Raw genomic sequence first — 16808 nt, forward strand, 5'->3', positions numbered from 1 at the left:
CTTTCACTTATTTTTTGCTTGAATATGTGTCTTAGTTGCAATGCGATGCGGAAAAAACGCTTCACAAGACTGCGCTGAACAATTTGATATGCAACACTTGTGGGGCTGAATCAGCAGCGGATGCAATGGCGATTACAGACGCAGATCGAGCGACTGTTTCCCGTTGCGCATGCGTGTAAGTTGCACTGCGAATGTGCAGCGATCGCATTGCTATTACGGATGTTCAGAGCAATCCATCGCAAAATGAGTGACAGGCTGTTAGCGTTTGGGGGTGGTGACTGGGAGGGGTGGTCGGAAAAACACAGGCGTGTCTGTCCGTTTGAACGCTGTTTCGTGGGCGAGCATAAATTAGCCACTGTGATTGAATGCGCAGCATAGGTTCTCTCTGCGTGCGAGGAAACCTGCAGTGTTTGCAGCTGGTCAGACTAGTTGTAAACGCTGCATGACTGCCCGTTGTACGTCGATGGTACCAATGTTTACACAGAGGAGCGACATTGGAAGGCGGCAGTAGGTGTCATTATGTCGGCTGTGCTTTGGTAGGCATCAGCATATATTAGCTACTGCCATCCGTAGGCGATTAGCGTTGCAAATGCTTTTGCGCCGCATGGCGTATGGAGGCTACAGTAGGTGAGTGAGGACACATCTGTATTCTCCATGATGTATTCTGTATATTGACCTACTGTCAGTGGCGTCCCTACCTATCTGTGCACCCAGTGCGGCAGGCTTGTCCGCGCGCTGATAAATTAGGGGGCGTGGCCTCATGGGTAAGGGGGGTACACAGATGGGGGCGTGGCCTCGTAGCCTGCCCGAACAACCGTTTTCTCTCACCGGGGCTGCGGGAGGTGCAGGCTGGCCTCGGGGACCAGCTTGTGTGAAGTAACGAGTCCTTCACTGTGCTAGGAGCCGAGTGCCGGCACTTTGGGGTCACCCCTCTGCTGGTGACAGCCGGGTGCAGCCCGCACCCCCGTTGTGACGCCAGTGCCTACTGTAATACGCAGGGTCCCGGAATCCAGCATGCACTCACCGGACCTAGCATTTTTCTTCAGCCGTCCAGTGGCTTCTGTGTTCCCTGGTGACAGCAGTCAACTGATGGCAGACAACACCAGGGAATAAGTTTCAGCAATGCCTTACCTATATAAGCATCTGCACTGCTCGCTGCCAGAGTGTTTGGTGCACTACCACTACAGTTCCTTCATAATACTTAACATCTGTAGCATTTGATATTCCATTCTTAGCTTGTTAATGGCCTCGATTCTGTGTTCTGGCATTACTGCATTCCATGGGCCTGATTCTCAGTCACACGCATGTCCACATGCAGCTGCATCTTGCGCCTTTCAGCAAACTGCATGCGCCATCGCATTTCAGTTGCTTCTCTCTGATGGCAGAATTGGCAACTGGCGGCAATGGCACGTTTAGGTAAAAGATGCATCCTGCCACAGTTTTTGCACAACGCATGGGATAGGTGTAAGTGCCACTACTAGTGATGGTGGCTGCTCTCATGTCCAGAGCAGGACTGTAGAGAGCTGGTCCTAACCCTGGTTGTTTTGGGAGGCGCGGCCTAATTGTGGGAGACATGGCCACATCCCCCTTAGGGAAAATATTTACAAAATAGTACTGCACGCTGCAGAGGGAGGTTCTGTAAGCCCCTCAGCCAGGGGAAAATCCAGGGGGGTACAATTAGTGTGATCATTCTACCCTCCCCCGCACAGACAGAGGAGACTGGTCCACTGCAGCCCAGCACACAGCAATGGCGATGTTTTAGGTCTGCATATGCATCTGAGCCACACTGCTCAGAGAGATGGTGTCTGGGCATGTATATATTACACCGCACGATTGCTTTATGTTGCCTTATAAATGATTCAAGCTATGGCTGTTGCTCCTGGCTTCTGACTCCATTGTTGCTTCTGCAGACTCCTGCTGAGCATAAATATAATGATGCACATAAATCCTCTAGATCAGTGATAGAATCTACTTTTGGACTAATAAAATGTAGGTTCAGGTGCCTTGACAAATCATGTGGAATTTTGCTTTATAGTCCAGCCAAAGTGTCCAATATTGTGCTCCGCTGCTGTTTATTGCATAATTTAGCATTACATCAGCCTCCTCCCCAAGAATATGCAATAGACAGAGAGCACGTATGGGTCTGGTTACCATCAGGCAACTCTCAGAGCACAGAAAGTGGTAGACAGGTCAGGCTGTCACTTATAAACAGCTTATTACCTATAAGTATACTGTACTTAACACCATCACAAAATTTGTGGCACATGTATATATGTGATTGCATGTGTTAAAGCAATATTTAAAAAGCTTAACCCTGAAATAACAGGTATAGTTAAAAGGTATAAAATATATGTAATAATTTACACATAAAGTAAGTTATGTGTGTTAACAATGTAAACAGCCATCATTGTTTGTGAACACCTACCAAAAATGTATATTATTTAATATAGCTGTAAAGGATACAATGGTTTGAGTGTGAGTAATTGTTAATTACCATTACTTAAAAAAAATAAAAATCTCAACATTTTATTTTTGTCTGAAAAACAATGTTTTAACATGGATGTACAAGGTACATAGTACAATTTCCATGTTGCAACCATGACAGCCTCTTTTAAATAAACATGTGGTGACACAGTTGCATGTGATGCCTTCTACCAATAGGACAACGATAGGAAGTGTTTGTCGGTTTCTTGTCAGTTTCACCGGTGTATTTGACTGTAGTGTCTATCGTAACCTATTAATCCAACAAAGTATTAGACAGGAAACAAAAATGATGGGTAACGCCATAGAAATTCAATAGACACTCGAAAAAGATGGTCAGTAAACACTGCATCTTTAGGGCCAGATGTACTAAGCTCTGAAAAGTGATAAACTGGAGAGTGATAAACCAGCAGCCACTCAGCTCCCAACTGTCATTTTTCAAACACAGCCGATAGCATGACAGTTGGGAGCCGATTGGCTGGTGGTTTATCACTCTCCAGTTTATCACCTTTCAGAGCTTAGTACATCTCCCCCAATATCTCCAATCCACCACCAGCGATGTTTGGTTTAGAAGTCAAACACAATTGGAGGAAAACTAGCCATGGCCTTTGCTGTAGACCTTTATTTTCCCATTTTAACTATGGATTTTGTAGCTTTTGCCATTCTCTTGGTACACTACCTCTTGTTTCATCATTCCGATCACATACTTCCAGCAAACTATATTTCATGTTTACTATACTTTCACAAATTGTTCGAGCATGTATCTCTTCTATTTTAAATTGACCACCACTAGCGCTGACCTCAAACTCTACGTGACCACCTGGAACGTCCACTTTCAAATATCTAAAATGAACAAGATGCATTTCACGTTGCGGACTGATGCGAGCAGGACCTCCATTTCTACTGCTGATAAAGAGACCTGTACTCTGGCACTGCAGGTGAGCTCTGACTCTCCTTCTGTCATAATGAAAATGGTAAAAACTCCACACTGGGCCTGATTCAGAGCCGGACACTCTTTGACAGCGCTCGCTCTGAATCAGGGCGTCCCTGTTTTTTTTTAAAGATGGCCTCCTGGCCGCTCGCTAAGCTGTGGGTGACCATCCACAGCTTTAGCGTGCGGCCAGGTGATGATCGCGATTGTTACGACCATCGCGACCATCGGGGCTTGCGACGAGACCCTTGTGGTAGGGTCTCGTTCCCACAAGCCCCAGTGAGCTTCCAGCTCTGATAGAGTGATGTCAGTGGGGCTGCCCCCAAACGGCAGGCGTTCCTTCGGGAATGCCTCCGTTTGGCCAGCCACTTCCCCTGCCCGCCTCCAAAACGGGGAAAGCTGTCAATCACAATCGACAGCTGCCCCGCTTTGGTGCGAGACCTGTAGCGATGGAGTGCCAGTCGCTGGCCGGGACTCGCGCATGCGCACGTCGGAGCTGGCTTCGGCGTGCGCATGCGCAGTTGGGGACCATCGACCGACTTGCGAGCACTGTACACTCGTGAGCGGGTCTGAATCAGGCCCACTGTACAGAAGGTCTTAAGGATTCTCTATTTGAGCAAACATTATGGGGCTTTATTGAGTGATGCACGCAGTGTGGATGTTGTATGCAGTGGAGTGACGTTTCTGTACTGCGCACGCACTGTGCATGTGTACCAATTGGTTAGTGACAGCAGTCGCAGAGAGGATTTATTTGCAAAGTGACTGACGGCGCATTGTGAGTCAGCATAGGCTTCCTCAGAGGTTCGTTGTGCGACCAATGTTTCTGATGTTCTTGCCTTTGTACGTGAGTGGCGGATGTGAGATGTCAGGGGTGGGCGTCTCTGTGAACAAGATGGCGGCTGAGCCATTAGCATATTTTCACAAGTCCGCTGCGTACGGAATCACAGTCGTGGTGGGCATTATCTGCATCTCAGAATCAGGCCTATACATTCATTAAAAAGAGTCCATGGAAACAAATGAAGCAAATCCTGGAGGTCGGTGGTCAGCAGCACATGGTGGGGGTCGCAATATAATGGGGGATAATCTGCTGTAAATTTGCACATTACAAACCCAGCAATTATATTAGCCCCAAATGAATAACGGAGGGCTTGAATGAGCTAGTAGTGACTTAAACCAGGAGGCTGGGCTTTGGCCTGGGGTGGTGATCATTGTGTTGGTCCCTACCTATGAAATCCTTAATGGAAGGAGTAAGGATAAAGCTTATACAAGCCTGAGGCCTCTTTCCTGGGAATCATTTGCCCGCCCTCCCATACCCTAGGGTGCTTTGTTTGTTAGCTATAATCTTGTATGGCGAGAAGTACGGCTTATCATCATTCCGGGTGTAGGGTGTGTGCATTGGGTGTGCTCACCTTCTGTTAAGTGTAGAGAAGTACTGTACCACCTCTACGGGGGCAGTACAGCCATCTAAGGATGATATTGTGGGTCTCATTCAGACCCGCTCGCGAGCGCTGTACGCTCGCAAGCGGGTCGATGTTACCCAAATGTGCATGCGCACGACGGAGGCGCCTCCGTCGTGCGCATGCGTGAGACCCGGCGAGCGACGGGGAAGCCGTTGCTCGGGGTCTCGCACCAAAGGGGGCGTGCTGTCGATGGTGAGTGGCAGCACGCCCCCTGTGGTGGGCATACCGGGGGCGTGGCTGCCCAGACGGAGGCGTTCCCATGGGAACGCCTACCGTCTGGGTCCGGCCCCACTGACATCACTAGTGATGTCAGTTGGAGTCTTTTTGGCTCCGATAGAGTCAAAATCACTCCAGGGCTTGCGGCAGACAAGACCCTACCACAAGGGTCTCATCGCAAGACCATCTTTTTGGCCACTCGCATAAGCTGTGGGTGGTCACCATTTTCAGCTAGGACGGCCCTGATTCAGACCGAGCGCTCTGGTCAGAGCGTCCGGCTCTGAATCAGGCCCTGTGTTCGGTAGAAGATCTATGGTTGATACCCAAGTGCAGGGTTTGACATCCACAGGGTGAAATCCGCCCGCAATGCCGTGTTTTGTTGCTGAGTTTGCATTGTTGGGCTGCTCTGTGTAAGTGCCGTCCTTCCAGCCACCATACAATATTTAAAATATTTAAAATAGTTAAATTAATTTTCTTAAATAAATAGCCGACCTGTTTTAAAATCCATTATTGTCTCCGTGTGTTTATTCTAGATAAGTTTGAAGTGTTTCTATTGTTATGGTATAATGATCACACACACTGGGCACACATCAGCATTTACTAGGTTTATACCTCTTATCAATAAACACAAAGATTTCCCTAAGCCATACATGCAGAATCTTTCTGAATATCAGAGTGACTCCCTGAATTAGTGGTTACCTCCCTGATGTAGGGATGGCAATCGACCATCAATAGTTAGCAATCATCGATGGTTAACTGTGGATGGGCGATGGTTTTGCCATCAATGACAGAAAGCCAATGGTTTTCTGCCATTCATGGACGAGTAGGAGCCGATGGTTATTTAATTTTTTTTATGGGACAAAGCTTAGCCACACCTCCAAGAGGCCGCTAAGCCCGACCCCCATTTTTGATCAGTCCACGGTCTGCCATGCCCCCATCAGTGGTGGCCATCGAGGGGTGCATGCCCCCACCCAACAATGGCCTCTGCAAACTGTCTGACCCCCTACCATGTAGTACCCACCGCTCCCATCATGTTGCAGCAGCACAGGGTACGCTATCTGTGCATGCAGCCTGGCACTCAGGACCTGATTCAGACCCGCTCGCTAGGCTGCGTTCGCAAGTAGCCTGCCGATGTTTGCAATGTGCGCATGCATATATTTTGCAGTGCGCGTGCATGAACTAGCCCGTGTGATTGGGAACCGTACGCTCGCTGCGCATAGCCACCTCGCTAGAATGAGTGACAGGACGAGCCGTTTATGGGTGGTGACAGGGGACGGTCGATGAAAACGGGGTTGTGGTAGTGCGAGCGCAGGAGTGATGGAGCGTCTTCACGCCGTGCTTGCGGTAGGGTACGGTCAGCCACAAGTGCTGCGTATGGGTCCGATGTTACTCGATGTTACCGATTGTTGTATACACTTCCTGTAGATGACGTCGGAAAGTGGGTGTCTTAAGACAGGCTGGTGGGCGTCTAATTACACACCCCAATCGCACACCAAGACATAGTGGGCGTGCTAATGCCTTGCCGGGTGATCGCGGGATTTGCATACTTTGGCTGCGTGCGACCCAGCGGGTCTGAATCAGGCCCTCAGGCCGACAGCATTAAAAGCAGGCAGTCAGTGCAGTGACCAGCACAAATCCAGCCCTGCTCTCCGGTAAATAAAACATTTTACTGACTACTTCATTAAACAGCCAACCGATCCGTGGTCTTGCAGGGGCAGCAGCCTATATTAGCGAGTTAGGTGCAATCGTCACCGTCTGTCCTCTTCCCCTGCACTTGGTATGTTAATATTTATTAAAGAAAGAAGAGCGTTTACATTGTATAAATGACTGTAAATACTATGTATTATCACAGGTACGTATAACTAAATACGGTAACCCTGACATGCTGAGATTACATGGCTTCGGGGGTTCGCTGAGCCATTATCACGCATGATGCGCTAAGAGGCGTCAGCTCAAGCAGCAAAGTGTCCCAGGAAAATTTAAAATTTAAATGTTAGTAAATATGCAACCGCTGTGCTGAAGGATTACCAGGAACCCTGCGCCTGTGATAGCATCGCTTTGCACAAGAGCCTGCGGCAACAATAACACAGGCTTGAGAGCTGCATTGTGTATGCGAGGCATTTACATATATAAGAGGTTACACAATGCCTATTCATATTGGATCAGCTTATATTTAAGGCTTAATAGCCCTGTACAGTACATGTGAGATGCAAACCAGCCAGGGCTCATTGGCCTCACAGCTTATTCCGTCTTCATGCTGTAGCATATTACTCCGATAGAAAACATAAAGACTATTACACTAACCTAGGGCTCATTGAACCCTATTGCAATATATGTTTTTAATAGAGATGTGCAGGTGCGGTTATCAGAGAACCGACAACAACCGAATTTAGGGGTACCGAGTTGAACAGAGTCCCGGTTCGGATCTTCCTGCGGTTCGGAACTCGGATTTAAAAACTGAAGTCAGCTTTTGGATTGCATGCTAACAGGTCAAAATGACGTCATTTTCGCTGTAGGTGCACATATCTAGTTTTTAATGCCGTGTAAATAGAAGATATGTTTCACTGTAGGGAATCCTTACAGTGAAACATACAGTCCTCAGGGCTGTGAAAAGTTTACTGCACTTTTCCTGAGTGATTGCTGCATTCAAAACGCAATGCAGGGAATGAGGATAGAATGCTTGTGTGAATGAGCCCCTCAGAGGGTCTGCTGTACATTGCTGCAAACAGGCGTATTGTTCTTACAATGTTCAGAAAGAAGCTGAAACATGGAATGCAGCACTTTGCCAATACAGGGGTTTCCCCTTTAGGATGACCCCTAGCTTCTAGCACCAGCAGTGGCGTCCCTCACCGCGGTGTCACCCGGTGCGGGGAGGGACGATGTGTGCGCTGGAAAGGGGCGTGGCCACACGAGAAGGGTGTGTGACTATGTTGCCCGAACCCCCGTGCCTATTACTTGGGGGAGAGGGGGGGTGCAGGAGGTCCCAGTGTGCAATGCCGGCGGATCCCTCAGTGACAGGGACCGAGGGCTGCACTTAATGCTATAGTGCAGCACCCGGCTCCTGTCACTGAGGGGAAGTCTGCACCTTGGTGTCACCCCTCGGTGGGTGATACCATGGTGCGGACCGCACCCCCCACACCACCCTTGTGATGCCACTGAGCACAAGCACAATTTTCTGTCATGTCCTCCATCTTCTCACTGATTACTGCAAACAGCATGGACCAGTTGCAATTACTGTGCCAGGGTAATGACAAAGGGTCTGGTTCAGCAGTGTACGTAATTGCAAAACCGCAAACAAGCCGCTTTGCAACCTCCTAAAATTCTAATGCTGCAGGAGGCGTCTGAAGTGTAAAGACGTCTGATGTCAGTATCGGCGATCCCAGCCGAGGTCGCAGCCTGGAGTCACCATTGTGACCCTCAGCTTACGCAAGCTGGAGGGCTTGCCAGGCCAGGAGGTCCGTTTCTGGGAATGCAGTAAGCGTGACCTCTGAATTAGGCCTTATATTTTATGGGGTGAACACCCCCCATGATGCATTGCTTAGCCACGGTCCCCTTCCCTGATTGGCCTACTGGGCTCCGTGTCCCACAAACTGTGATGGCCATTGATGGTGCAAACTATTGATGGGTCCAGTCAATGGTTTCTTGCCATCAATGTAAAGCACCGTTGGCTACATTGATGTAGACCATCGATAGTGCACCATTCTTTGGCCATCCCTACCACTGGGCCATACCCACTATGATGCCATGCCCATATTAATATTGTTCTAAGATTGAGGCATAGAGGAATGCACCTGGATGATCTCTAATCTTTGGTAGGCTGGTAGGGTTGCTGTAATACCCTTTTAATCAAGGACTTTGAATTATACAGATTTTGAGACTGTCTGACTTCAAGTCTACATTTTACATAGTTTTGATCAACCTCAGAATCTGTGTAAATCATATGTGTCCTTGATATTATAGCAGCCCTACTGGCTGGGAATGCTGAAACTTACAGTTCCCCAAAATCTGGAGAGCCCCACGAGGCCGATCCCTGAGCCACTAAATAACGGGCCAAGTTTGTTTCATAGCGTAAAACCCTTCTAAACTTTGACGAATAATTTAAACTGTGGCATTTGTCATGTTTACTTTTAACAAAATGAAATATATGAAGTTAATAATACTTTCTGGGGTTTATTAACATTTTCAATGACTTGAAATAATTGACTGAACAATACAGAATACAATTAGAAATATTTATACTTACAGTTATCACTGAAGTCATCCACTAATATGATTTCATGTATAAGGTGCATAGGTGTTCGGTTTAAAACACTGTAGAAAAAAAAATATATAAATAGTATTATTATAAAATGTTTTTAGGTAACGTCAAAACGTTTGGAATAATATTCGTGTTGCATTGGTGATTTTTTTTGCTCCCGAGTGCTGCCAACAGTGGTATAATATATATACTGTATATATATTTTCAATATATAGAGTGGTGTCCCTCCCCGCGGTGTCACCCGGTGCGGGGAGGGATGCTGTGTGTGCGGTGAAGCTGTGCGCCATTGAAAAGAGGGTGAGGGCAGGGGGGGCCCTGTGTGTAGGGCTGGCCGGCTCCCTCACAGTGTCAGGAGCCAAGTGTTGCACTTAATTGTACAGTGCAGCACCCGGCTCCCGTCACCGAGGGAGGAGTCTGCACCTCGGTGTCACCCCTTGGCGGGTGACTCCCGGGTGCGGCCGCACCCCCCTTGTTACGACACTGTATAAATATATGTATATATAAAATGCATGCAAGGCGGTACTGCAAGGACTCAAAGAAGGAATAAACGACAAGCTGTGTCAAGTTCTGTGATCAACGTTTCAGTCTTGAGACTTATCGAGATCAAAGACTGAAACGTTGAACACAGAAATGGACACAGCTTGTCGTTTATTCCTTCTTTGAGTCCTTGCAGTACCGCCGTGCATTCATTATATTGGAGTTTGGTTTACTCTGGAGGGCACCAGGGCATGTATACCTAAGCTATTTGTGGCGTGCCAGTTTACTGACATTTATGTGGCAACTCACATACTAGAAGCAAAACCAGGCAATCACAATCACGACATGTGTGAAGAAGCTTATACACAGTTACAATGAAGCTATTTCACAGTAAAATAATAATAATTATACAAATATTTATTTCAAAAGCCCAGTGTATTGGCAGTACGTAAATGAATAGTTACTTTTCTCAAGAATCGTTTGGCACATAGGAATATACTGTATGTGTATAAATAAATGAAGCAGCCTATAGCAGCATGTAATCAGTAGCCTCCCAATATGTATATATTATAGAGCTTAGTATCACACATTCCAACACAGTAAAAGGAGACAGAATGTAAAGCAGCTGGAGGCATCAGCAGACCAGTGATCAGTCACCTGCGCCCTACAGGCCTTATTCAGCATTGCACGCTATTAGCTCTTTGGAAGCTGCCGTGCTAAAATATGATAATCAGCGGCAGCAGACTCCCTGGACCCACCGCAGCCCAGAAAAAGGGGGAGGGGGCGGACACGGGCTCCTCCATCAAGCCCAGGTAATTAGTACCCCCCCCCTCTCGGCACCCCTGCACGCTGGTGCACAAGGGGCAAGGGGAAGGCTGAAACTAGAATTTGCCTAGAACCACACTCGCCAACTCTCCCTAATTGTCAGGGAGACTCCCTGAAATTGCAGCAATCTCCCTGACTCCCTGAAGACTCTTGTAATCTCCCTGATTGCACATTACCCCCATTATTAAGCTGTTATATAAAAAAAAACAAGAGATATGATTCAGACCTGCTCGCAAGCGGGTCGATGGTGGGCTCTGCGCACGCGCAGCGGCCGCACTGCTCGAGCGCAAGCCCCGGAGCGAGAGAGAAATTCTCTCTCTCCGTGGCTCACTACAAAAGGGGCGGCTGTCGATGTTGATCGACAGCTCGCCCCTTTTGTAGGCGTGGCGGGGGGGATGGCTTCACAAACGGAGGCATTCCCAAGCGAATGCTTGCCATCTGTGGGCGGCCCCACTGACATCACCAGTGATGTCAGTGGGAGAGCTTCCGGCTCTGTTAGAGCCGAAAGCTCTCTGGGGCTTGCGGCCATGAGACCCTACCACAAGGGTCTCGTCGCAAGCCCCGATGGTCGCGATGGTCTTGACCATCGCGACCATCATCCCGGTCGCTCGCAATAGCTGTGGGTGGTCACCCACAGCTAAACGAGCGGCCAGGAGGCTGCACAAAAAAAAAAAACGCCCTGATTCAAAGCGAGCGCTCCTTCAGAGCGTCCGTCTCTGAATCAGGCCCACAGCATATACATTCAAATGCGATCACTGGTAACATTTCCCTGCATTGGATATAAGGCACAGTGATCCCTATGGCTATATGTATTTTCTGAAAAGTATCAGTGTGTTTTCATCAACAAGTAGATCTTACTAACTGCTTTGGGGCTCATTTACAATGGGATGTAAGTCACGCTGCAACAGGCGTCACCTCTGAGTCAGGTTCTAAGTGTCCAATCCCGTTTTATAATTGACATTTCATTACATTCAACTGTGATGGGTTTGATGCTTAACTGCACATTAATTTTCCTGTGAATTTTCTGGGCATCCATGCCAATTCACAAAGGGGTATACAGGGGGCGGACTTCTCGAATTCCACCGCACTTCAGAATTGGCCGAATTGGTTCACCCATCTCTAATAGTTAGCACAAAACGAAATAATACATTAACATTGTGTTTTTGAAATAGGTTTAAGTTCTGACAAGATACGGCACGTTTTACATAGGTATTTTTGAATGTTTCATGATGCTTACTCGTATTGATCCTGCACCCGTCTGTACAGTATTTCAGCAGCCGTGTGATACACTAATTGCAGAGAATAACAAAGACCAGCAGCCTAGTAAAATAGGCCATTTCCCTTATCCGCTGTTTCTAGAACGCTGCAGCGATAAGAAAAATACAGAGTTGTCTTTAATTTAAGTGTATGAAAATAATAACGTACAATTACATGAGATAAGCAAACCTTTTGTGCTGCAGGATTGGAATACCTGCTCTTCCGCGGGAATTGTATTATTGAGTCTTGCAAAGATAATGTGAATTGTCAGGACGGCCCAATAGGAGGACACAGCTAAATTATGGAAAGTATGACATTAGATAAAATAAAACCTTGCACATAGAAGACAACCTGTGCAGAATGTATCGGGCCACAATTCAATAGTTATTATATTAGGGAAGAGAAGCTGTAGACTTTGAGATGATGTTATAAAGAAGACAGTTGCGTAATATTAGATAAAGTAACAGTCAGGTGGAACATGGCATTAGCAAGCCCGTAGCAAAATTTGGGGGAGGTCCCGTGAATGTCACCACCGTTTCTGCCTTAGAAGAACAGAACGGAGGCTTCCTCCGAGCATGGGCAGGGCACCAGAATGCCCGCCTGTACCGTGCCTTGGTTGCTATAGTAGTCCCTTTTGAATTTAAGGACTGTAGGGATAATTCTGCTTGGGACGGAATTGCAAAACTGCACACAAGCAGCTTTGCAATTCCGCCTTGTAAATATGCAAATCTAGCAGGAGGTGTATGATACCGTCTGTTGCATTTGCGATCCCAGCACTACGACCGAGGTCACAGGCTGGGATAACCATTGCGACTTTCGGTCACGATGGAGGAGAGCACTGGCCGCCAGCAAGTTGAGTAAGCCTCAGCTTACTGAGGCTGGCCTTCTTGCGAGGCCCATGGCCTTGCCACTCCCGTAAAATGGGGCGGACATACCCCGTTTCCGGGAACGCCGGTCGACCCCGCCCCCACACCGCCCCTTAAATGCCTCTGTCTGTCAATTAGCCAGAGGCATAGAAGGGGCTGCATGAGATTACGCCCATGTATCCTCATAAATGTTGCTTCATCCCGGAGGCATATTAACGCATGGGAGTGCCCATGTGTCGCACTCCCTATGTGCAGTGGGGACCCCCTACCTTATGCAGGTGGCGCCATTTTTCTAATGATATTCGTGGAGTGCCAGACTCTTTGCTATCATTGCACGATGCCACCTTTCCAAAGATATCACCGCAAAGATTGCACCAACGGCAAGTTACATTGGCGAAAAGAATCGCTGCATGGCACCAGTAAAGTCTGTTCTGCATGCAAGGTGTGATTGCACAGCGCGCTTGTACCCATTATTAGATACTATACTTGTTCAACTAACAAAATAGCTATCCACATTGATCGAATGCAGCAATCTAATTTAAATGCTTTAAGATAGAGTTTGCTCTGTGTCATTGACTTTTTGTTTTAACATCTTCATTTTTATTAGATTTTTAAGAATTGAGGGGAGATGTTTCAAGCCTTGGAAAGAGATAAAGTAGAGAAGCTTCTAAATGCCATGTTACAGGCTGTGCTGGAAAAATAACAGTTAGAAGCTGATTGGTTGGTACTTTATATCTCTGTGTGGCTTGATACATCTCCCCCTGTGCTAGATAAATGTATAATTCTGAGTATTTCTTGGTGAGGACGGTGTTTAGGACATCACTATTTTATTAGTGATGTAATTTTGCTGACTTTTTGGATATTAAAATATAGTTATACGAAACTGTAATCCCTCCCCTCCCCTTATAGATTTGGGAGAGAAGGGAAGGCATTATTGAAGGCTGAACCAAACTACAATCGCTTGATACTCAGGGGTGATATAACTTCTGGATCCAGTGTTGTACTTGGAGCTTTTTGTAAAAGTCTTCAGGTGGAATTTGGTATTCGCTTTAGACTTGAGATCACACATGGGTATAGCGTCAAAAAGCCAAACTCGGCAATGGGAACCGCTAGGCTTTGCTGTTTGCCATTGCTGGGTGTAACTTTTCGTTGCTTGGTAACTTGGTTATGGCCACTGTCCCCATATTGCTTGCCACAAGGGAAATGGGGTTAAGCTTTTCTTAATTGAGAGAAACCAAGAAAGAAGAAAAGAAAAGAAAATCTGAGTTCAAATATCCAAGCACTATGTCAATCAAACATCAGGACTGACTATATACAGGGTTGCCTTCCTTTAATATTCTCTTCCCGGGAGAAGCCCGGGTAAGATAAGCAGCAGGGGGCCGACGGGGGCGGGGCTTGACGGTTCGCGTCATTACGCCCCGCCCCCTCGCGGTAAAATTGTCGCGATTGGGCACAATTTACATAGGGGGCGGGGCCAAATGCTGTGATTCATGCAGAATCACAGCTTAAGCCCCGCCCCTTCACGGAGACCCGCGATTGCCGCGGGTATTCTCCTAATTCTGCCCACTTCACTAGGAAGTGGGCAGAATGCGGGAGGAATGCCTACCCTTCCGGGGGTGCGGGGGGTTACTCGAAAAATCGGGAGCCTCCCGCGAAAACTGGGAGGGTAGGCATGTATGACTATATATGCTTCTTGATCTACATAATTATCTTTAAATGTCTTTTTTATAAGAATGAACCTCTAACTGGGAAATCCTAACAACATGCACATGTGCCTTTTGCTTTGCAATTTACCTTCAAATGCATCTTTCTTTCTCATGGTTATTAATTTGTATGAATGAATTTCCAAATTAACAAATCCTAATAACATGCATTTTGATGGGTTTGAGCTTACTGTGCATATACGTAAAGTTTGCTTTTTCTTAGGCTTTGTCATTCTACAATCATCTAAATTGCATCTTTATATTGATTGCATTAGGATGCACTTGGGGTGAATATTATATCTATGTACATGGATATTGATTTTTCCGGCTACATATGTTCTCAAGCCTGATAGCGAGTCGGTTTTTGTTATGACAGATAGTAGATATACCACAGTATGTGTTAATTGTTTTGACAATATTTCGCCTAGCTTTCTACATTTCCTTTGTCTCAATAGTAGAAACGATTTTGAGACAAATTAGTAGATATTATTATATGGGCCCGTATTCAATTTGAGGCGAAAAGCCGGAATCGGCGTAAAAGTTTCGCCAATGACGTCATTTCGCCAGGTGGAAAAGTATCGCCGTATTCAATTTGAAAATGTTTAAATAAGAACACCCTAAATATTCACTTTAATTTTGGGGGCGAAAGAAAAAAATGTTGGGTACAAAGTAAAAAACTAGCGAACTAGACTCTAGGGGGTCCCTAAGTATGCCCCAGGTGTTTTTTTCATTGCAGAGGCTTGCGGCAGGTGGATTTTTCATGATTTTTTAAACTTAACTTTAGCAATTTTTAAATATGCTGACCCCATTTTCAAGTACCCCAAATTTTCTGGGATAAGTTAATTTTCTGCAAAAAAACCTCCTGAATACTATTCTGCACCAGTTATACAGAAACGCTATTTAGCAGCTATTGAGACCGTTTAAAAACACCAAATACCTTCAGCAAGCCAACTCGGGGGGTAACATAAGGAACACCCATGTCAGAGCATCTTTTGGGGGGTGTCAGGCTGATTTCCCCAAATCTGAAAGGACTTTCCGCTTGTTTAAGTTTTGCCGGGTCCCGTTTTTGCGTACTTTCAAATTGAATACAGGGATACGCGGGCACGCGCGCGATACTTTTCCGCCTGCATTAACACGTGATGTAGGCGAAAAGTCCGGGAGGCAGAAAAGTATCGCGGGTCCGCTCAAATTGAATATGGCTCATGGTGGGAACTACATGTATTTGATTTTGCTTTTAGATTTTATTAAGAATTTACAAGCAATAAAAGTAAAGTTTTATGATATACTAAATTATCAATTATCATAAATTGTCAATCTCCAAAGGTCTGTGGGTGTAACAACTATTATCGTAATTTGCATGGTTCGCCCAAGTGATTGGAAAAACTGAATTTCGGAATTACACTGGTCTCTGGGAATTTTCGCTCTTCTGGGCCAAGAAAGTTTGTGACTCCCAAAAACTGGAAATTCTTTTCCTATTCTGTCTGTTAATGCAATAACTAGGAAGCTTCACGATGAAAAAACCAGAGCTACACTGCTCTTAGTGACAGCCTCGTCTCCTGGCTTATTTCTGCATGTCTTATAACGTGTCAGATGGCCGTGCGCACCTCCCAGCCCGGCAGTGTGACGGAACGCTGAGACAAACCATCTGTTTCAGCAGTTGTGACGTCACTGGTGTGTGTATCACCCAATATAGGAAGGATGCGGGTTACTGAATGGGCACATTGTACATTATTCTATTTTGGTTAATGGAAGATTCCCAAGCCTCAGGGGGGATACATTTCTACATGCTTTATAATAAACATATGGCTGGGAGAATAGTTGTCCTATTTCTGTATTTCTTTATTCCTGGGAAACACAAGATGAAGCTATCAAAGGCACTAATAATCAGTTTAGATGTGTTCATCAACATTAGAACAATAAGTTTAGTCACATAACTCTGACGGCACATGTGATATTTATGTAAATTGCGTTTAAAGGAACAAAACGGTGAAACATTTTCTAATTATCCCTCATCTCTGCTCTATCCCATTCTGCCCCTTGTCCTCCTCTGCAGGTGGAGACTTGTTTAGGATGCATATTACGCGGCGCTTTGCAGAGACCACTTCAGTCACTCACACCAGTCCTTGGCCCATTGGAGCTTACAATCTATATTACCTACCACTATGCTCCTGGATTGTGGAAGAGGAAACCGGAGCACACGGAGGAAACCCCCCCCCACACACACACAGATCAGCCATTATTGGGAATTGAACTCACGACCTCCGTGCTGTGAGGCTGTAGTGCTAACCGCAACACCAACCGCGCTGCCTGTGAATGTCCACTGCTAAATTGGCC

At 46.4% G+C, this 16808-nt stretch overlaps 1 protein-coding gene across 2 annotated transcripts in view; it reads right to left on the reverse strand.

The window, feature by feature from the left end:
- Nucleotides 1-16808, reverse strand: part of GALNT14 (polypeptide N-acetylgalactosaminyltransferase 14) — a 613086-nt gene that overhangs the window by 166816 nt on the left and 429462 nt on the right. For both annotated transcript variants that reach the window (XM_088444427.1, XM_088444425.1), the window contains exon 4: nucleotides 9332-9399. In XM_088444427.1, the coding sequence (XP_088300553.1) occupies nucleotides 9332-9399 (68 nt within the window). The remainder of the gene's footprint in view (nucleotides 1-9331; nucleotides 9400-16808) is intronic.

Source organism: Taudactylus pleione, unplaced genomic scaffold, assembly GCF_031769625.1.
Source record: "Taudactylus pleione unplaced genomic scaffold, aTauple2 ptg000363l, whole genome shotgun sequence".
Taxonomy (NCBI): domain Eukaryota; kingdom Metazoa; phylum Chordata; class Amphibia; order Anura; family Myobatrachidae; genus Taudactylus; species Taudactylus pleione.